The 22,316-nt window shown below is 32.0% G+C and overlaps 2 protein-coding genes across 4 annotated transcripts; both read left to right on the top strand.

Annotated features, from left to right (window-relative positions):
• Positions 1-7,647: 7,647 nt before the first annotated feature.
• Positions 7,648-13,641, top strand: ABCG3 (ABC-2 type transporter family protein). Its single transcript, XM_047319232.2, has 12 exons — positions 7,648-7,910; positions 8,670-9,305; positions 9,409-9,488; positions 9,588-9,874; positions 9,990-10,161; positions 10,401-10,514; positions 10,619-10,747; positions 11,347-11,538; positions 11,665-11,751; positions 12,635-12,907; positions 13,028-13,135; positions 13,258-13,641. The coding sequence occupies exons 2-12, from the start codon at positions 8,834-8,836 to the stop codon at positions 13,516-13,518; spliced, it is 2,175 nt and encodes a 724-aa protein (XP_047175188.2). The 5' UTR covers positions 7,648-7,910; positions 8,670-8,833; the 3' UTR covers positions 13,519-13,641.
• Positions 13,642-14,077: 436 nt separating this feature from the next.
• LOC124842686 (phosphatidate cytidylyltransferase family protein) lies at positions 14,078-21,933 on the top strand. 3 transcript variants are annotated; one of them, XM_047319226.2, is made up of 14 exons: positions 14,084-14,502; positions 14,570-14,682; positions 14,795-14,983; positions 15,196-15,300; positions 15,743-15,813; positions 15,909-15,989; positions 16,064-16,275; positions 16,924-17,113; positions 17,998-18,063; positions 19,274-19,362; positions 19,472-19,586; positions 20,648-20,699; positions 20,778-20,878; positions 21,545-21,933. In XM_047319226.2, the coding sequence occupies exons 1-14, from the start codon at positions 14,267-14,269 to the stop codon at positions 21,656-21,658; spliced, it is 1,734 nt and encodes a 577-aa protein (XP_047175182.1). In that variant the 5' UTR covers positions 14,084-14,266; the 3' UTR covers positions 21,659-21,933. The 3 variants fall into 3 exon arrangements, with proteins under 3 accessions (XP_087949230.1, XP_047175182.1, XP_087949229.1); XM_088093103.1 differs by having other exon boundaries at positions 14,266-14,502; positions 14,575-14,682; XM_088093104.1 differs by lacking the exons at positions 20,648-20,699; positions 21,545-21,933 and having other exon boundaries at positions 14,078-14,502; positions 20,733-20,874.
• The last annotated feature ends 383 nt before the right edge of the window (positions 21,934-22,316 follow it).

The following is a 22,316-nucleotide window of genomic DNA, read 5'->3' as shown; positions in this document are numbered from 1 at the left end:
AGTAGAAAGGGAATGTGGTAACATTTTTATAATAAATGAAAAACTTTTTTATATCAATTATAGTTGGTATAAAAGGTAATTTTTTTATTTTATTCTTAATTAGGATACATTAAATTTAGGTATTTTTAGTTAAGTCTATATTCAATTTTTTTCGTCTATTATTGAGTATTTAAAAGTTTTAATTTTTTTTAACGGAGTCTTTTTTGTTTACATTTTATGTTAGTCAAGTGATGTGGTTGTTACGTTATTCTGTCATTTTATTATTTTTGTCTCTATATTCATAATACAAAATGATATTAGAATTAATATAAAATGGTGAATAACTTTTATTATTCTTATTGAAAAAGGTTATTGGTAATGATGTGGTATAATAAAAGAATATAACGATCTCATTATCCAACATAATTTAAAAAAAAAACTAAAAATTAATAATATCATTAGGACCTCATGTCTTTAAAACAGAATAAGGAAAAATAACAATCATGGATTCTTTAATAGAAAAATAGAAAACTCAACTAAAAAAAATATGAACACTCAATAAATTAATAAAATTTATTAAAAACTCAATTGAAAATTAAGTATATAATATATAACCACACAACACTCATTTTATAAGAGAATATTGTGAGTATAAATTAATCCTAAAATCGTTTCTAATAGTTATTTTTAAAATTCACCTAAACTTTACTTTTAAAAATAACATTAAAGTTAATTTTAATTAACAATCTTATTTTTATTAAAATACTTTTCTGGATGATATGTTAATAACTTTTTTAACAATTTTTTGATAATAGATTATGTGTTATTATTTTATTGGTTTGTATATTTAAAATAAATCAAGAACCGGTTGTAAAAAAATTGTCAAAAAAAGTAGTTAAAAAATATTTTCTTATTTTTTTTTTCATTTCAGTGATTTGAGTCTATTGAAAATTAAAGGAAAATATTTTTTTAACAATTTTTTTTGACAAATTTTTTACAATAATCTATGTGATATCTTATGATTGGTCTGTTTCAAATATACAGACTATACATAATCTGTTTTTAAAAAATTGTTAAAATATCATCGTACAAAATTAAATGAACATATATCAAGGATGTGAGAGAATAAAATTTTGTAAACATCATGCAGTTTTCCATATCTTTACTAACAGGATTATTTATTCAGAATTTGTTTGTGGTAGGGGGCAAAGCAACCAACCCTAAAGAAGATTGTTTTGGTTTTCTTATTATACACCAACCAATTTAATGTGAGCTACGACTAACTTTCTTAATTGTCTTCAATTCTTACTGTGACTCATCAACCGCCATGAAGAAAAAACGCAAGAAACTTTTAACTACACCATTACGCAGCCATTAATGTTCCTTAAATGCCTTCTCCAATTGCTTGACAAAAACCTCTATTATTTTACTGCCACAAGATTTTTATCATCTCATACACATTAGAAGTTTATAAATTTATAACAATGGTTTGGTGCAATAAGATGAACTCACGAGCTTCCTCACTTGCTGCACAGACCAAAGGTGCACCCACCTCGCCAACTCATCACAGCCCCGAATAATAGCGTACCAATGACCTATTCACGTGCCTATTTAAGGCCCTTAGATTGCAACCCTTTGCACCATAAATAAAACCTCTTCTTTCTTCATAGTCTGAAATCAAAGAGTGAGAATCAAGCTACAACTTCAAAAAAATTTAAATGTCTACTACAAAGTTTTCCCTTCTTGCCATTATTTACCTTCTCCTTTCACTGAACTCTCTTGGCACAACCATGGCTGGAAGAATCATTCCTCCCAGTGCTCCAAGCACAGTTACAAGGCCACTGGTTTCCTCGGAAGTTGAGAACTACGTGAAGCCGCAACTGAATCACAAGCAGAAAGCCCTGCAAGGAAGAGAAGTGAAGGGTTGCTTGCCTAAAGGTTCAAGGCATAACTCTGCTCCCAGCAGATTCGTCAACTACAAGACTCTGGGCTCTACTGGCTGTTCCAGAATGCATTCTGGGAAACCTTGAATTCATGATTCTTGATGAGTATTGGAAGAACAGTTCTGTATATATATGGTTTTCAATGTGGTTCAAACATGAAAGGTGAGATGTGAAAATCACTTCTGATGAGGGTTGCAATTTTGAACGATGTTATTATATATTGTATACATTCATGAGACATTACTCAAACATCGAAGAAAGAATTATGATGTTTGTTTTGAGATGCTTAGGATGTAATGCTGAGTGATCTGTTTCTAGGATTCGGACCATCGAATGAAACTCCGAGATAGCTGGTTATGGTAGTGTTGTAGTTTTGTAGAAATATAAACACCCACGTTTAGTGTGATCTGTAGTTCAATTTTGTATTATGAGTGGGATATATATTATGTTTGTTTTCAGAAAACATTTGCCGCTTTCATTGTTCTCACAGACAACTAAAAAAAGTTTACGTTATTTTAACGTTGTTTCTTGTTTTTAGAATTTTATATGGAAATGATAAAATGAACAATTTGAAAACGGGAAACAAAGTGAAAAAGGTGAAATTTTGTAATTATTATCACTGTAAAAGGTTTTCTCAAACCAGACAAGCCCTGTAGTTTTCTCAAACAGAAAACGATTTTTAAAGTAATCAATGTAATTTGGACTTCCATCCTTAAGGTAAAGTTTAGGTTATAGAAGATACAAGAAAGAGTAAGTAAATGATTTGAAGAGATTTAAAAATATTAGCTTTTGAGTAAATTGAAGTTTGTAAAATTTTATCTTATTTGTATGGTAGATTAAAAAAAATATTTTAATAAATAAAATTATACAATTATTATTTTATCTTTAAAACTAAATATAATATAAATTTAAATATAAAAAGTGAAAATGATATTAAAAATAATTACAATTTAATTTAATCTACGAATGTCCCTAGTAAAAGTAAAATTAAAATTTTATTTATAATTTTTAAATTAAATTTTATTAAAATTAAAATTTTATTTAATTTATATTATATTATATATTTTTTATAATTTTATTTAGATTTTATTTTAAAAATCTTTAAATTATTGTTTCTTTAAAATATTACCAGTATCCATATATACGTACAAATTTTAAAATTTTACAAGTATTTTTTATAGGAGTATTTAATATATAACATCAAACTTTCGTTATGGATCGAGTAATAGGTAAACACTACTATATATGCCTAACCTAATATGTTATTATTCCTAATCACACCACTGCCGTCGTCCCATTTTCATATAACTGCTGTCGCAGATAAAGAAGAAGAAAGAAAAAATGTTATATAAAAAGAAAAAGAAAAAAGAAAATGCTAAACAAAACTTATTTCAAAAAGCTTTTTCCAAAATATCTTCTTGTGTCCAGAACACATTTCATGTGTGAGTGTTCCAGAAAATTCATTTATGGAAGAATTATATACATTCATTCCAAAAACTTTTGAAATACATTTAATATATTTTGAAAATTTTGTTCAAAATATCTTATTTTCAAATTCTGTTTTAAGAACTTTATATAAGAAATCTTATTCCGAAAATTCTATTTTTATTTTTAAGTTTTCAAAATATAATATTCAAAAGTCACTTTCACATAAAATAAAATAGTTATTTTGAAAATTTGAGGTGAGCCCGAAGAAATTGGGGATGCAGAAGTAAAAGCCCTCCGTGGATCAGCAAGTGGTCAATAAGCCCAAAAAACACCGGAAAAAAAAAAGAAGGTTCGGCTGAATACAAATAATTAAAAAAGGTTATACCATAATACCATAACAAAAAAGATTTATTTAAATTGCAATATGTTTAAATGTTGTGCTACAAAAGAATATGTTTAAATGCATAAACAGTTCCTTAATGTTATATATATAATAAAAATAGTAATTTTATATTTTAGAAAACTAAAAATAAAAGAAATGTCAACAAAATTAAAAATAAAAATAAGTAATGGTGAAAATATATTTAAACCATTTAAATTCCGCGTACATTTAGTTATGATAAGTCAGTGCTATCATGCACTGCAATGATTGCTTGTCATAATTTTGCTTAAAATATAAGTTTGTTGCCATAAAAGCTTAGCGAATAAGGGTTGGAATACTTTACGAAAAGAAAAAAGAAATAAACTCGTCCAATAAATTATGATTATCAATTAAGATAATGAATCGCGGATATAATTAACGTGTCATATGTCACGGATTGAATGGTTTTTTTCTTAATTAATACATATACTTTATATAGAAAATTTTCTCCCGAACAACTTTTGAGAAAATATATATTTATAAATTAAAATTACTTTAGATAAATACTAAAATAAAATTTTAAAATTTATATGAGAAATTTCGATAAATTAGTTTATACATGAACAGACTCTAACTAAAGAAAAGTTATTTGCATCTTTTTTGTTTTATATTTCTTTAGCAAATCTTTATAAAAGAATTTATTTGAATATGTTTGAATCTGCCTGATTTTTCAGAATGACATCTATGTAAAACAATATAAAGAAAGATTATCTATTTATTTTTCATCAATTGAAACAAGCTTATTTATAAATTAAAAAAACTAGATAAATTATACAAAAAAGTTAGTTAGTATATAAATTACTTTTAACTTATGAAAAAAACATGAAAGAAAAATTATTCACTTTATATTATTAACAGTGTAAAAACACCTTATAACGTCAGGCGTTCAACATCCCACTGAATAATCAACGTTAAAAATGAAAATGAACAGTGACATTTTTTGTAAATAAATGCAATTACTAGACCTCGTTTATAATTGTAATTCGACGTCAATTTGTTATAATTGGGTAAATTTTGCGAAAATGTTTGGCGCGAAAGTGAAAATGTATTTACTTATGAAGTCGAATTCCCTAGAATTAGACGTCAAAAGGATGTAAAACGTCGAATGGCCCAGCCTTAAACGTTAAAAGGTTAATGAATTCAATAAAAAATTGTCCAAGAGATTGAAAATTCATTCACTCTATCTTAGCGCACGATACTCTCTTCTCTGCTCAAACTTTTATGGAACGAAGTTTGGCGACCATCACATGTAATTTTTTTTCATTTGTTACAAATGCATATTAATTAACTACTTTATGTATGCTTTTCGTTTGTTTTGATTGATTACTTTTGTGTTTTTATCCTTCATAGGCGCATTCTGCTTTCTCTCTCACCGGTGACAACACTTTATTTCGACAAACCCACCTTTCGAAGGTTAGTTTTTGTTCGTTTTGAAGAACTTATTTGTTGAACTTGTTTGTTATTTTTTTTGTTAAACTTGATTGTTGTTGTTGTTTGGTTGAACCTATTTGTTGTTGTTGTTTGATTGAACTTGTTTATTATTTGTTATTGTTGTTTGTTGTTCATAATTCATGCTTTATAAATACCAAAAACTGTTTTTCTGCTTTTATGTTGGAAGTTCCACATCGACTAGAGATAAGGTCAATTCATAGTTTATAAGCGGGTGCAAACCTTATCCTACAAGCCGATTTTGTTGGGTTAAGTTAGGTTTTAAACCCACTTTCTAATATTTCAGATATGGGTTATAAAAAATGATCACAATTAATTAAAAATAAAATATAAAAAATTGATTAATGCCGAATATTGACAAAATTATACAGTATTTTTGTACCAGTGATACTTGCCCTTTCTAGACCCTTCAATATGTTTTCACACAAAACATTTTCAATAAGATATAATATATATATATATATATATATATATATATATATATATATATATATTATATATACATATATTGTCTAAAGACGACATTAATTTTTCTGTACATATTCCTTTTAAAAATAATTTTCTCTTTATTTACTCTCAATAGGTAAAAACAAATAATTGTAGTTTGTTTCATTTTTTTCATGAAAAAGTTAGTTAATGTAATTACATATATTTTTCCTGTTTAGTTCAACAAAATTTAAAGAAAGGAAAGACACTTTAACTTTTTGCACCTCATACTTCTTTTTAAGGTATATCCAAAATGTATAAGTAAAATTTGTTTCTGTCTGCCCTTTTTATAAATTCTATTTATTTGTAATTCGCATATTTTTTTTATAACAGTTATTGCTATTAGTAGATGGTAGATATGAATCTTAGAACAATGATCCTTCGGGTAGAGAGAGATGGACTAAATTATAAAGTTGTAGTTTTTTTCTTTATTTGTTGCTGAATGTAATTTCATAATTTTTTAAACGAAATGTTTCAGTTTGTGGGTCAAGATTAACAATTTTCTTTTCGACTTTAATCATATGTTATTATTTGCCATTCATTTCATTTTTTTTACTGATGGGAGTTTATTTAGTATTTTGATATCAAAATCAATATATACTTAATATTTAAATATGTATATTAAATGCAATCAATTATTAGAATATTTTTAATTTATATTTATAAATTTTAAAGTAAATTTTGAATTAACATCAACCTACCTAACTTGTAATGATGATGTTTTTTATTTAATATAACCATTTTTAATTCTAAACCATATTTAAAGTCTTACAAACAAAACCATTCAATTCTTAATTCATATCATACACGAGTGAAAGATAGTTTTACTCTAATAAATAAACATATTTTTTTGTTGTGAATAAATTAACAATAACAGGTACAGAAAATCTCTTATTTCAGACAACTAATAACGTTGAATTTATTTGAAAACAGAAAAGAATAACATCTCATTATTGCGCTAAGGAACAAAACGGGCACCATAAATGCCTAGATTTTGAATGTTTTATCTATTTATTAATATTTTATTTTATTTTTCATTATTAGTATTCATATAATATTGTTAGAGTTAATGATAGCATCCAACGCGTTGGTGGGTTTGGAACTAGTTGGTTTTGTTACAATTTTACTTTCAAAGGTATTAAACAAATGAAATGTTTTAATTGCAGTAATAAGAAAAATTATCGTCTACATAGATGCATGTATAAATGGGTGGGCTAGTTGGTATGATATTTGTGTATTATAAATAGTTACTTGCACCTTTTATTGTTTATTTAATTATAAAGTGGATGACAACATAAACCCTACAACATACGACAGTGATCCATTAAATAAAAAAAAATTGTATAAAAACAAAAGGTACGAACGAGGGGTTTTATATTTTAGTATTATTCTTTAATGAAGCCAAATAGGCTACAGTTTCATTTGCCTCATCAAATATGGGACTCGAAGTATAATATTATTGTACAATATTAGAATAAAATCTAATCAATATAAAAATAACATTAAGAGTTACGAAGTACGATGTTTTTTTATTAGTACTCTAATAAATTTATTTCAGTTAGAATAGAGAAATTTGGAAAAGTGAGGGAAAAAAATAGATTTTGTTTGTAATGTTCAGGTAATTAATGTGATTAACTACAATTAAGGTTGAAAAAAAAGAATAATAAGTTTACTTAAATTTGTAATGGATGAGGAGACTCTTAACACGGAGGCAAAGTCTAACGTGGATTCATAGTAACGATGTTATTATTACCGAATCTGTAGTAATAGGGCGGAGTTAACAGGTGGCACGCACTTATTGGCTGTTAACAAAGTGGTAACCTAGAATTGTAGTGCTGGCACTTGGAAGCGAACATCATTACACACAACACTTGTCTTAACAAAAAGGAAAAAGAAACACCATAAAAGAAAAGACAAGAAGGGAGAAAAATAGTAAAAAGAAAAAGAAAAATTAGAAATGAACGAAGATAAAAGGAAGAGTGTGTGTGTGAGAGAGAGAGGGTGCGGGACACTGAGATGCGAAATACAAAGGAAAGAAAGAAGCAAAGCAAACAATACAAAAACAAAACCGGGTTCGGCGGGTCAAACTATATTCTTTCTCTCATTCTCGCATAAGCTACAAGGAGTGTTGTAGTTCATTCCGTTTCTTCACTCTCTTTCTCTTTCACATTCACTCTCTCACCACATGCTTTGCCTAGATCCGGGTATGTACAATGTTGTTTGTTCTCTATCTGTTTTTTTAAGCAAGTTTGGGCTTGTTGGTCTCCATTAAGGTTGAAGCTTTTCTGGGGTTTTCTTGGTTGGTCGATGTATCTTAGTAGTAAGTGAGGGGTCTTTCTTTCTTTTTTTTTCTCTTACCTTCTTTGTTTTTTTTTGCTTTTTATATGTTTAGTGTGTCATGTGAAGTTTGTTTTTTGTGTGCTAAATGGTAAGTGAGTAATGTGAAAGAGGTGTCTGTGCTGGGAGGAGGGGTTTGTCTTGAAAGAAATACAGAGTAAAAAAGGTTTGATTTTGAAGTTTCTTGTTTCAATTTTCGTGGAGAATAGATATGGGTTTTTTGTTTATGGAGAAGAGGTTTAGGGCATGCTTTCATTCTTTGCATTCCTCATTAACCCTTTTACTTGTTATGGTTCTGTCATTTTTTCTATTAGGATTGTTTTTAATCTCATTTTTCCTGTTTCCCCCTACTATTTTATTTTCCTTGAATTATTAGTAACTTTATCCCATTTTTCCTGTTCTGTTTTCCTATTGCTTCTTTTTGTCTTGCATTATTAATCATTATAGCGAGTTTCTATTCCATGAAAATAGCCAGACACTTTCGTTCATTGCATTATCCAGGCTGTCATTGTGGTGGTGTCTGCTTTGTTTATTCCATAGAGATTAGACTAGAATTGGGATTTGCCCTTAAATTTTGTCCATTTTTTTTTTCTCCATATAACTTTTATTTGTGAATTGCAAAGCAGGTTGCTGGTAGACAGTGTTCCGTGTGTGCAGAAAATGTTGTGCATGAGAGATGTGTATTGCTAGCAGCTTGAATGCACAGTTGAATGAGTATGACACTAAGAGAATTCTGCTGCTTTGTGAATTATGTTTAAATTTTGATTTGAGGTAAAAGTAACTGGAAATTATGGAAGAAATACAGTCTCAATCAGATAATTATAGATCTTCATCGTCATCGGCGAGCAGCCCCGCGAGTAGGGTGCCATCAAGCAACTTCTTCTACCTGCGTAAGCCTGGTTCACTCAGGCAGCCCATCTCCTTTGAGGATTCACCCGAGTGGGATGATACTGATATTGATGTTAGAGTTGAGGAAGGAGTTGACTCTATTAATGTTGCAACTACACCAGCTTCTCCTTCTCTTTCAAAGCTCAACAGTGGGTCCCTGCCATCGCCACGTCTACCGGAGGGTGCAGTAATTCCACGGAAAATTGCCGGCGCTTCTGTTGCCTGGAAAGATTTGACCATTACAATAAAGGGTAAACGGAAGTACTCTGATAAGGTTATTAAGAGTTCAACTGGTTATGCCCTACCTGGGACTATGACTGTAATTATGGGGCCTGCTAAATCAGGGAAGTCTACCTTATTGCGAGCCATTGCAGGTCTTGAAGCACGCTTCCTTTGTCCTTTTTCATGAAGCATTTCATGATTGTACACTGAATATCTGAATTGCCCTAGCTAAAATGGATTTTCTCTTTACTTCAGGAAGATTGAACTCTTCTTCCAGGATGTATGGTGAAGTGTTCGTGAATGGAGCAAAATCACAAATGCCCTATGGGTCTTATGTGAGTTCAGTATCTCATTGACTGTTTAATATAGGATCTCCATTGTGTTTATGGTAGTCAATTTGGTTGACCTTATCTGCCTATCCACTTTCCTTTCAGGGTTATGTGGAGAGAGAAACCACTCTGATTGGATCCCTCACTGTGCGGGAGTTTCTGTATTATGCAGCCCTTCTTCAGCTTCCCGGTTTCTTTTGTCAGAAAAAAAGTGTGGTAGAGGATGCTATACATGCAATGTCTTTAGGTGATCATGCAAATAAACTCATAGGTGGACATTGTTATATGAAAGGGCTTCCTAGTGGGGAGAGAAGGCTTGTTAGCATTGCCAGAGAGCTTGTAATGCGACCACGAATTTTATTTATAGACGAACCTCTATATCATTTGGACAGGTGTTTATCTTAATTCATTTGATTCTTTTACTGTAATAATTCTCAGTTGCTTGATTGTGTTCTATATATTAAAGCCATTTTTATTAACTTTTGCTGTTTGTCTATGTTTTTTAAGTGTCTCGGCACTTTTAATGATGGTTACATTGAAGAGACTTGCAAGCACTGGTTACACACTTATCTTGACCATATATCAAAGCAGTACAGAAGTATTTGGCCTTTTTGACCGTATATGTCTACTTTCAAATGGAAATACACTCTTCTTCGGAGAAACGCTAGCTTGCTTGCAGGTAATTTCTATACATTCTCAAATCTTGCTCGTGTAATTTGATTAGTTGAGTTAGTAATCCTTTTTGTACCAAAAAATATTTAAGGGCCTTTGTTTTTATGTCTTATATTTTGTATAGATACTAATTTATTAATGAAATTTGATCGAAGATTGTCAAAATCTGTTTTTTTTTTCTAATCTTCTTTCAGTACATGAAATGCATATCTTGTTACTGACTTTTTTAATTTTATGTTGATGAAGCACTTCTCAAATGCTGGATTTCCTTGCCCAATCATGCAAAGTCCTTCTGATCACTTTCTACGTGCAATTAATACAGATTTTGACAGGATAATCGCAATGTGTAAAAACTGGCAGGTGAATATTTTTGGTGAATTAATGATTGATGTGCCCAATGCATTTTGGAAGTTTCATTTGGATTTCTTATGATGCTTTATTAACATTTTCACATCATATAATAGGATGACAATGGGGATTTTTCTTCTGTAAACATGGACACTGCTGTTGCAATACGCACCCTTGAAGCAACGTATAAGTCATCAGCAGATGCAGCTGCTGTTGAAACTATGATTCTGAAACTCACTGAGAAGGTATATTGTAACTGCTGAAATAGAAACATTATACAAGTTAGATCTTCTGTTAATTTGGGCTTGGAGTTTCACCATAGCTCTCTTCCTTTATACATATAGTACAAATTGCCAATTTATTGATTTTAGTACATTATTTATGCGTATAATCTGAACAATCGTTAGAGGTGGTTTGAAGTTTCAGATGCAATTAGTTAAAATAAGGAAATAGATTTTTGACAGAGTGAATGAAAGATTTACAGTTTAGGCAAATATCGTCAATTTGGAACTAATAGAGAAGGAAACCGAGCTTCCATTGTGGGGCATTTTTACAACAAATATTTAAGCCTTTAGAAATATGTAATCTGAGGCTTTCTGCGTATTCTAATGGATAACTGGAGATTATGTTTCATTGAAGACCATTTAAAAGGGCTTGTTTTGGCAGATGGTTTTGTTGAAGTATGGAATTTTGCTTTTCTTATGATAGCCTAATTTTATTTATTCTGAACAGCCGGCATAATTAAATTCTTTTTCAGGCTTTATTCAGCACTACTGCATACAAAGAGCAGTTGTTGCTGGATGTTGAGTTTTGGAATCATTTTAAAGCTTGTTTGATTTTGCAGGAAGGTCCAGTTCTCAAAAGCAAGGGTAAAGCTAGCAATGCCACTCGGATAGCAGTTTTGACATGGAGATCTTTATTAGTTGTGTCAAGGGAGTGGAAATATTACTGGCTCCATCTTATTCTTTACATGCTTCTCACACTGTGTATTGGCACTGTATTTTCTGGTCTTGGGCATTCTCTATCTTCTGTTGTGGTGAGGCTTGACATGACTATTGAATTTTTTTTTTCATTGTGCCCCTCTTAGAATTTATATCTGCCAGAAGTTCTAGACAAAGTTATGACACATTGGAACTAAGTTTTAACATCTGTCAAATTGCAGACAAGAGTTGCGGCAATTTTTGTATTTGTATCATTCTGTTCCCTTCTAAGCATTGCTAGGGTGCCTGCACTAATGAAAGAAATAAAGGTAATTTTGTGCTTGTTTCACTTTACTTCAATTCATTAGTTTCTTTGATGTGCTTAAATTTACTATGCATACAATAATGATTGTATTGGTCTATACTAACTGGTGAGAAGTTTATATATATAAAATCACTGGCTTAAATGTCATGGTAGAAACATCGTAGATCTTCTACATCATAAACCATGCAGAGTGTAGTATTTGCATGATTGTGAGAATATTGTACTGATCGATTGTATTATAGTAAGTTGTGCATTTTTCCTAGTAGTACAGTTGATTGCTAGTATTAGTAGTATCTCTTTGTATGTTTAATAAATCAAGCACTTCATACTCCCCGTAACTTCAACTTTAACTAAGTAAAATCAAGAAAACATTGTAAGCAATACGAACATGTTTGGGATAGCTTAAATTATTCATTTCAGCTACTTCTGTTGGAAAATAAAAAACTAACCTCAAATTTCCCAACAACCTTTTTCTCTTTCAGCTTCGTACAGACCCATTTTTGTAATTTACTATGTAAAAGCTGATTTTTGTGTTGTATCTAAATGAAATTAATTATCTTAAAGTGCTTTTCAGGAAATTTATTCAAACAAAAACTAATTCTGATTACAAATGATTATTGAAATAATCCAACTTTTGCAGTTATCTCAAAGCACATCCTAAGTAGTAAGAATTGGAACAAATTTTTGAAGTAAAATTAGGTGCTACTATTTATGTTGTCCCTTCAGTGTGTTTGGCAGAACTAACTCTTCGCAGTAGACTCCAAAGAGAAAAAGGTGAAAAAGAAGATACAATTTACATGACTATTTGTTGGTCGACAAGACATGTCTGCTTTAAGGATTGAAATATGGATTCTTTACAGTTTCACTCAGTAATTCTTTTTTTGCAGATATATTCCTGTGAAGAATCAAACCAACACTCCAGTACACTGGTTTTTTTACTTGCGCAGCTCTTGTCCAGCATTCCGTTTCTTTTTCTCATCTCCATTTCATCAAGTCTAGTCTTCTACTTCTTGGTTGGGCTGGAAGATCAATTTAGCTTGTTAATGTACTTTGTGCTCAATTTTTTCATGACTTTGCTTCTGAACGAAGGAATTATGTTAGTTGTGGCTACCTTGTGGCAAGATGTATTTGGGAGTGTCTTGACACTGTTGTGCATTCATGTGAGTTCCATTGTCTTTTATTATGTAAAGCAATAGTTACATGCTACTCAAGGTCATGATTACACAAGAACTTTGGCCGTTTCCTGAACTAGCTACTGATGCATATGTTTGCCATTTCAGGTGGTCATGATGCTTTCAGCAGGCTATTTTAGAATTCGAAATGCCTTGCCTGGACCAGTGTGGATGTATCCAATGTCGTATATATCCTTTCACACATACTCTATTCAGGTAAAAAAAATTCTGGGTTTCAACTTCTAGAACTAGGAGGGTAAACCAGAATATGACATTCAAAAGATCCAATCTTTTTCCTTATATGGGTATTTATTGAAATTCTTGTGACTATTTGGCAGGGGCTATTGGAGAACGAGTACCTAGGCACCTCCTTTGCAGTGGGGCAGGTAAGGACCATATCTGGGTTTCAAGCTCTCCAAAGTGCGTACAATATCTCCCAAGACAGTAATTCGAAGTGGAAAAATTTGTTAGTTTTGTTTCTTATGGCAATTGGTTATCGTATTTTTGTGTTCATTTTATTATGTTTCTTCGTTGGGAGAAAAATATCCCTGCGTAAATGTTTCAAGTGTAATAGGGATACAACAGATCATACAAGTTGATGGGAACGGAACGATGTTCAGCCATTTACATTGTATAATTCCTTTTGATCCAGTTCTGCTTGTCAACTCTAGTTTTGTGAATTTACCTTTGACTAATGAAGAGAAAATGTGGTATTATTATTACCCTGGTCTTTAACTCTAGTAATACGGTATTTTCGTAGCTTTTGCTTTTATGTTTTTCTCTTTAGTGTTATAACATTAGAGCATACGATGTTTATTATGGGTTTCAGCGGAGGCCACCAATTCAGATGTTACGTTATCCTAAAGGTTTTATTTATTTATTTATTTTTTATACAAAAATAAAACTTGCGAATTTTACAATTTGATAAGGATAAAATAGAAAATTTCTTATTTAAAAGGTGCAGAAGAAAAATACGGGGTGCAAAAAGGAATCCTTTTTTATGAATGATTATAGCGGGTCAGGTGATTTAGGGCCTCCAAAAGCCCACGAGCCCACCATGACTGATCGACCCAAAGCCGAATAATCCAAAATCCCAGTAAGTTCCTAAATGGTAATCTAATCTATGGGAACAACAAAAATAAATTGCAACCTAACATTTGAAAATTAGAAAGTTGGTTGGTTTTAACGGACGATTAATGAATTAGGAATATGCATTATCATATTTGAAACCGCGTAAATTGACCGTGACGAATTAATGCGTTTTGAAGAGAGAAGAGAAAAGGAATAGGAATCAGGATTGGGAATTTTGCTTCTGCGTGGGTTTTGTTTGTTTCATTCTTCTCCTGTATGCGTGATCTCATTCTCTTCCCGCGTAAAACCCGATTCTGGTGGCGTCCTTCCATGACGACGTCGTTTCTGAACGGCGAGAGAGCGGTAGCGGTGTTTTTCATCGGCATACTCGTCTATTCCCTCCCTCTCTCTCTCCTCTTCCATGGCGTCGCTCTCTCTCTCCTCACCCTCGCCTCCTTCTCCCTCGAAATCTCTTTCGACTCTTCCAATGCCCCTTCTCTTTTCCCCACCAGGTAACCTTCCTGTCCCTAATTCTTGTATCTCTCTCTTCATTCACCGGTTAATTAATTCCCTTTTCAGGCCAGGTGCTTCGTCCGGAATTTTGCTTGGCGCCGTCACTCTCCCTTCTCTTCTTCTCTCTAAATTGGTACAGCTGTCGCGGGGATTCTCACTTGCTCAACTTCAAATTCAAGGTCTTCATCCTAATTTCTTTATCATGATCCATCCCTGTTGCTTACATATTTTGTCACTACTAGGTAGGAGTTGCAATTTGCAATTTCGTGATGTGTAAATTTTAATTTATAGAGATTCAATATCTGACATTGCAATACTGGGCCACCTCTGCCAGCGCCTGTGGCGTCGTTTTGTTCCTTGCCTTTGCAAGACGCCGTTCTCCAGTTTCCCCTTCACGTTGGGGTTCGAGCCTTAGCTTATGCTCCATTTCCCTTCAAGTTCTCGTTTCTGTTGCTGCCCTTGCTACCACATCTCAAATTGGTATGTCATTGTTTGGAACTGCGAAATCAATATTCCTGTTAGCAACTAGCGTCGGGGAGTAAAATAATTTTATTTGTTGACGAGGAAATTAACAGTTTATATTACACGCACATGTTAAACAAATGAGATTTTTTTTTTACTTGGAGTAGCCAATTCATTATAGATTACGAATGCACTTTCTGCTTAAACTTTAATTGCCTTTTACTTTTCAGGGATGCATCCAGCACTGAAGCTGGCTTGGGTCTTTTGTCATGGATTGGCGTCTGTGAAGCTAATTCAGCATTTCCTCAGAACTTTTCCCTCTTGTGCTTCCATTGGTATTTTTATTTTACACTGACGGCCTTAGTCACCTTTTCTTCTTGGTGTTTAGGATTTTACTTTCGTCACAACACAACTAATATGATATTTAAAGCTTCATCAAAAGATGAAGATGAAACACCTAAATTTGCAATTGATCTCTTTTTATGTTGATTCTTTCATGTAACTATGGAAGTTTTTTGCCACATATGATCCATGTAGACCTTGTATATCAATCGAAATTGGAAAATAATCATTACAAGTAAACAGGTTAATGCAAATGTTAGTCTGATCTTTGTTTTGTTTGTCCTTTGTTCAATAGCTGGGTTTATGTGGGATATGTATAATGTTTCATTACTGTGAGTAGGTGTTCGCATCTCACCATAATTGCATAGTTGATTAGAAAAAAGTGTGTTAAATTTTTCTGCTCTTTTAATAATCATATTTTCCCCTTATTACCAGGAGAAGCATTTTTGGTGACTTCCGGTATTGTGCTCTACTTTTGTGACATGTTGTTACTTACTACTAAAAAGGTCAGTGCTTCTTAGCGTGATAAGTTCCTAGATGAACAACACACGCATGTATATATGTATGTGCATAATTATCGGTGATTACATTGTTTGAACAGCTACATGGACTATTGGTCTCATCAGAGTCAGTTACTACAGAACATGAAATAAGTAGAAGTGAGATAAGCATTATAATTCAGGTATTGGTTCATAAATTATAAGTTTATTATTAATAGTATAACACGATCTATTAAAGTTGTATATTTTCTCGTAGGGGCTTGTGCTTGGTCTTCTGGTATACCCAATAGCTTTGAAATATTTTCTCCAAATATGGGAGTGGTCTATAAATACATCTGCTGGAGCAAGAAGATACTACGAGATTGGGAGAACTGTTATTTTTCTTGCTTCCCTTGGATTTGTCCTGATTGTGATTGTACCATCATGGATGCAGTTCGTGAAGGAGTTTCGTGTGCATCCTTTTTTCTGGTATCACTTCAATATCTGATGCAAATGGATTCTTTTAGTAACTTAGCTGCCTGTTACTGATGTTTACAGATGTCATCTGATATAACATGGAAGTGATATTAAAAGGATTCTTGGAAAGTAGTTTTATTAATGCTGCAAATTGGAATGATTAGGATATAGTTAATTTCATGCCCGCAGCTCTGGTGCATACTTATATGTAGGTGATAAGGAAATGTAAGCTGCTAATTCCAACTGAAACTGTGGAATGATGAATGTTGTCATATTATTTGGTTCCACTGCATCCACACTCAGTGAAGCATACACATTTCAACCTTTTATCTAGTACTTTTTTTTTAATATGAATGTATGTTAAAATTCTGATTGCAATTCTCTGAAAAATGTGGTTTACTATAAAAGCAGGCTAAATTTTATGCCTTCCTATATCATATCCACATTAGATTGTTTGGAGAAAAGTTACTGAAAGCAGAAACTGAATCTAATAGAACTAGATTTAAAGTTCCAGACAATTCAAGTAGAACCTTATTCAGACTTGTTAAAATTCAATTATGACTTTGATGGTAGTTTCATGTTCAAATTATTTTGCATGAAACAACTGCAGTTATTTTTGTTAAAGTACTATATATTCACGTTTGAAACATGTCATTGCAGGGTGATTTCCTTTATTTTCTCGGAGCCATCCAAAAGGCTGTCTATGTGTATTTACTGGATGTGTATAATTTGTGTTTCTGTTTTGCGATTCTATAACATCTCCAAGAACAGTAAGATTGAGAGAATTCTTTTGAGGAAATACTACCATCTGATGGCTGTCTTGATGTTTTTGCCCGCCCTTATCTTCCAGGTGATTTGGGACTAGAGAAAAAGGGATTTTTCCACTTAGTATCCATTATCCATTTTCTTTGTACTTCACTTGAAAGTAATAGGAAAATGTACTACTGCAAACACTCCCCCGACTGTTTACCTTATTTCCAAATAGCCACCCTTAACCTTCAAATCTGGATGAAAGGCCTTTATCTCTCTGAAGCTTGTAATAGATCCTTCCATATCTCTGAAGCTGTTCATTATGACTTTCTCATATTGATTAATACATATGATGGTCTTGAATTTGTCCACGTTATTTTAAAAAAAAAATCCTCATTTTAGTTTTTTTTTAAAAAATTATTATAGTTTCTATTTTTTTTGCATGTAAAAAATAGATAAAAGGTAGTCATTTTTCTATATATTTCTATTAAATAACATGGACAAATTAGAGATTGTAATAAGTATTAGCAGGCAAAAGGATCTGTTAGTAAGTTTTAGAACACTTAAGGGCCTCTCACCTGATGTTAAAATTAAGGTGACTCATTCAAAATAATTGCAGGTGGTGTCAATGCATTTTCTCACTTGAAATCAGACCCACCACTATATATATATATATATATATATATATATATATATTAATCTCACATTTATCATATAGGTTCTCTTGTTCTTCTTCTAAGGATTTTCTTAAATAATTCTTTTACATGTAATATAGTGTTAGTTTTCATTTTACGGTTGTTGAGAATATGACGGGAAATAATGATCATTCCAAAATGTAATTAAAAGAGTTTATGTACTTTTAATATTACACCTGCATTATGGGGGCCACCACTAGTTTAGGTATATATTTTTGTGTTGGTCATTGGTACTACTGTTTTTGATGAGTTCATTGATACTAATGTTTGTCTGTTCTATTTCTTTCAGCCGAAATTCCTTGATCTAGCTTTTGGTGCGGCTTTGGCAATTTTCCTAATGTTAGAAATTATTCGAGTAAGTAACTTGATATACACACAACTTAGGACTGGGAGTGGCAATTTCATATTTTGAAAAGAATGATGTGTGTTCATTGTTTATTGTTGATCATGTGAATAATGAAGGAGTAAAAAATTGAATTCAAATACTTAAGATTTGAAGAACTACTATGAAAGAGCACCCCTGTTTAAGGAGTAGCTTTATGAGGCACATGGTAAATTTTTTGGGTCCTTGAGATGTATGAGCAGTAGTCCTTGTTTTCATGACATATGTATGGTTACTAATTAGGAAACATTCTGCAAAAACAAATTTTCCAAAAAATGTTGTGAATGAATACTTGAGCTCAGAGCTCTGGATTTCTTGAAAACTTACTGCACAATTATGAATGTGATTATTTGAACTCAAGAATAGTATCGTGTTGTGTTGGCAAAGAATTGCAAAAAGTATACATATAGCACATTATTTCTTGCTCTGTTCTGACTTATTGTAATATTATGTAGTTCATGGTTGTTAGAATATAGGAAAATAGGGTATCATATCCTATTTCCTTGTCTTATCATGATTTATTTATCTAGTTTTTAGGATCATGATTGATGTAAATTAGTATTAGTGTTCTAAGTTTGTATGGACGTGTCAACACACTGTAATATAAAAATTTAGTATGTCATTCTCTTTTTTCTCTCTTTCTCCCTCCATACCTAAAACCAGTAATTTTCACAATGTATCGTCAGGGCAACACCAGTCTCCATGATTTATCTGCTGAATGTCACACAAAAAACTGAAGTTCTCTTTAAATCCATATTTTTTCCTGAGGTAGTCGTCTATCAAGTGCCATATCCTCTTTTCAGCCAGTCCTCTGTTTTCACAGTCAATATAACTATTGTTTTGCATCTTCTCAGACCAGCTTATGATTAGTATAAGTAAAAGTCAGTGCTCTAGTTTTTATGAATATAGCAATGCATTGCATTCTCTTTTATCTTCCTTTGTACCTGAAAGCCCTTAATTTCAACAATGGTTAATGGAAAAAATTGAAATGTCTGAACTTTAAAGGCTGATCCCTTTTCTTCTTAGTGTTATCCTAATGCTAAACTCTGATATATTGCCTGTAAATTGTCTTTGTTTTCTGAAGTATTTCAAAGCAGGCTGATTGGTGTACAAACTTTATTTAGATAGAGATAGAGAGATAGACATTTCTTGGTTTCTTTTATATTAACACTGTTTGACCTAGGTATGGAGAATTTGGCCCTTGGGACAACCAATAAATCAATTTATGAATGCTTTTACTGATCACCGTGACTCTGATCTTCTCATTGTCAGGTATCATCCCTTTTTCCATTGTAACTCAAATTGTATAGCATACAGTTTATGATACAGAAGAGCTACATTTAGTTCCCTTTCAAGATTATATCTTCTGTTGTTTGTGCAGCCATTTCTCACTCTTACTGGGATGTGCCCTTCCTATTTGGATGTCTACTGGGTACAATGACCGACCTCTAGCTCCATTTGCTGGAATATTAAGTCTGGGAATTGGAGACACGATGGTAAGTTTGATTTTATTTTTTGGGGGTATGTATACGCACTCCCTGAACTTCTGAGCTTTTGCAAGTAACTAGCACAAACTTCTAAATTAAAATGTTGTAAAAAGGTGAATTATTTTTTCTATTAAGAATTGGAAAAAATGGCTTTGTATCACAGTCCCTATGGTCAATGTGGTGCATACATGCAACTTTTTTGGACCACTCAACAATGTTCCAAGTAACCATAAATGCAAGAACCTGAATCAATCTGGAAATTGATTCTGTTGGTCTGATAAATTTCTGAACAAGGAAGTTACTCCTTACATTTTCAGGAGTCGTGATGATTTTTCATAATGACTAAGTTTGAACTTTTTAACGAGGAATTTGAATACTTAAAAAATAATTGTAGAAAAGGTTTTCAGGTGTCTGAGGGTTGATGATTGTGTGGATATCATTTTATGTGATGGAGTCATAGGCTAAAGAAAAGCATTAACAAAATATGTTTTCTTCCTATACATTTTATTTACAGAAACAAAAAAAATGGAGTTATTCTGTTAGAGGTTAATTTTCTCTGTAGTTTGTTGGTTATTTTAATCCACTTTTATGTATTAAATTTGAATGCTCGTTTTTGAATCTCAGTCATATTACATCTTTTTTGTAATGCCACATGTCTTCCGTATATTATACTCATATTTGTCCTTTTTATAAGAAACAAATGGAAATGTTAAAAACAGTCATTTGCTTTTTGTAAAAAGGATTAGAGGTAGTAACATACTCTCAGCTTTCATATTAAGGGTCTGTTTGGACGATATTTTCCATAAGGACTTCTAGGAGAAAAAAAAAATTATGTTGATTTCTCTGTAAGTTAAAATAAGTTTATGCATAAACCAATTTGTAGAAGTTCTCTGATAGTTTCTTCAGAATTCTCTAAATTTTTATTTTTATATTATGCGTAAGTTTATTTTAACTTATGGAGAAATTAATTTCATTTTCTTTGTATTTTTTTCTCTTCTAGAAGTTATTCTGGAGAATCTCATATAAACATACTTACTAGTTTATAGTAATTGATTCTGTGATTTGTTTAGGCATCAATGGTTGGTCACAAGTATGGTGTTTTGAGATGGAGTAAAACTGGCAGTAAGTATTTTCGTTGTTAATTATTTTTATCAGAGCCTTCCATTACGGGATGTGAAGTGTAGCTTTCTCATTTGACAGAGAAAACAGTTGAAGGTACCGCAGCTGGTATAACTTCTGTACTAGCTGCTTGCTCGTTGCTTCTTCCACTCTTAGCATCAACTGGATATATTCTCACTCAGGTGACTCTCTCTCTCTCTCTCTGATATTTTTCTAAGTAAACTCCTTATTAGTAAAGTTGACGACCTTTAAGTGTTGTAGAAAAAACTTGATTTTGCTGCATAGCTGATCTCCCGGAACCTCTTTCTGATATTTTATTTCCTTGATAACATATGAGCTATCTCAGTTCGGTACTTCCGGTCCATGTCACTCTTTGTGTAGATGAGGTGTCCCACATCATTCTTATTTCACATGGCCCTGGTACTTACAAGAGCACCAAAGCTCTCAACGTAGTACATTTTGTTACACTGGTTGACATTTCTTGCATCAATGAGTTAGGAACATACTGGCCGGCCATTATTCACGCATGTAGTCCAACTGCTGCATTTGCATAATGTCTTAAGGGAGTACTTGCTCTCCTTTTTCCTAACTCTATTTTCTCACCACGGGCAACAACCCCACGTATAAAGGGAGGGAAAGTAATCGAAAACTAACATTATACTATAGGGTAGTTTCGTCCTGTAGTGTCCCCATTTAATAGGGAAAAAGTACACGAAATTGTCATTTATCGGGCAGAAAGTGAAATGAATAAGGCTAAGTGAGGGAAACCTACTTTTCTAGAATAATATTTTGGTTATTTTGGACTGTTGAGTTTATCTTTGATGTATTTTTTTACTAAATTTTTGCAGCATTGGTTCTCTCTTCTTCTAGCTGTGACTGTAAGTGGTTTGTTAGAGGCCTACACAGCACAACTCGACAACGCATTTATACCTCTTTTTTTCTATAGTCTTCTCTGTTTGTAGGCATGAGCAACGGCGAGGTTCTGCACATATATATTGTGTCTGGACACATTGTTTTGGCAGAGGTCAGATAACTATTAACCAATGTAATTGTATTTGACAGTTTAGGGTTGTGGATACCTAGTTAGGATTGTATCTCTACAGAAATGATAGGTATACGTGTTCATTTAAAGGGTTTATACCCAACACACAGCAAAATGTATGCAGGAGGCAGTTTAACATTTTTTATGAAATCATTGTGAGGGCTCATCGAGAATACTTCATTTCTTTTACATAAAGAGACTATTCTTTTTGTACGGTTATGCCTCTAATCTCCTTACAATGATAATAACATATTTTGTTGTATGATGCACTGTACAACAAATAACAATGCAGCTGAACCACCCATCAATCTGAAAATATAAGCTTGGCCAAAACGTTGTAACTGGATATTGTCACTGATGTTACCTTCAACATTTGAAAATAACATCCATATAAGCATAACACTTTACCTCTAAGTATCATATGTGCATAACATGTCTTGGACTATTTGAGCGTAATAGTTAGTGTCATTCCTCGGAAGAAATTCGTTGGTGCAAGTATATATATATATATATATATATATATATATATATATATATATATATAGAGGGTTAAATATGGTTTTCGTTCCTTAAGTATC

Source organism: Vigna umbellata, chromosome 6, assembly GCF_029865625.1.
Source record: "Vigna umbellata cultivar VRB3 chromosome 6, Vumbellata_1.0, whole genome shotgun sequence".
Lineage (NCBI taxonomy): Eukaryota > Viridiplantae > Streptophyta > Magnoliopsida > Fabales > Fabaceae > Vigna > Vigna umbellata.
This window is presented reverse-complemented; position numbering and strand designations above follow the sequence as displayed.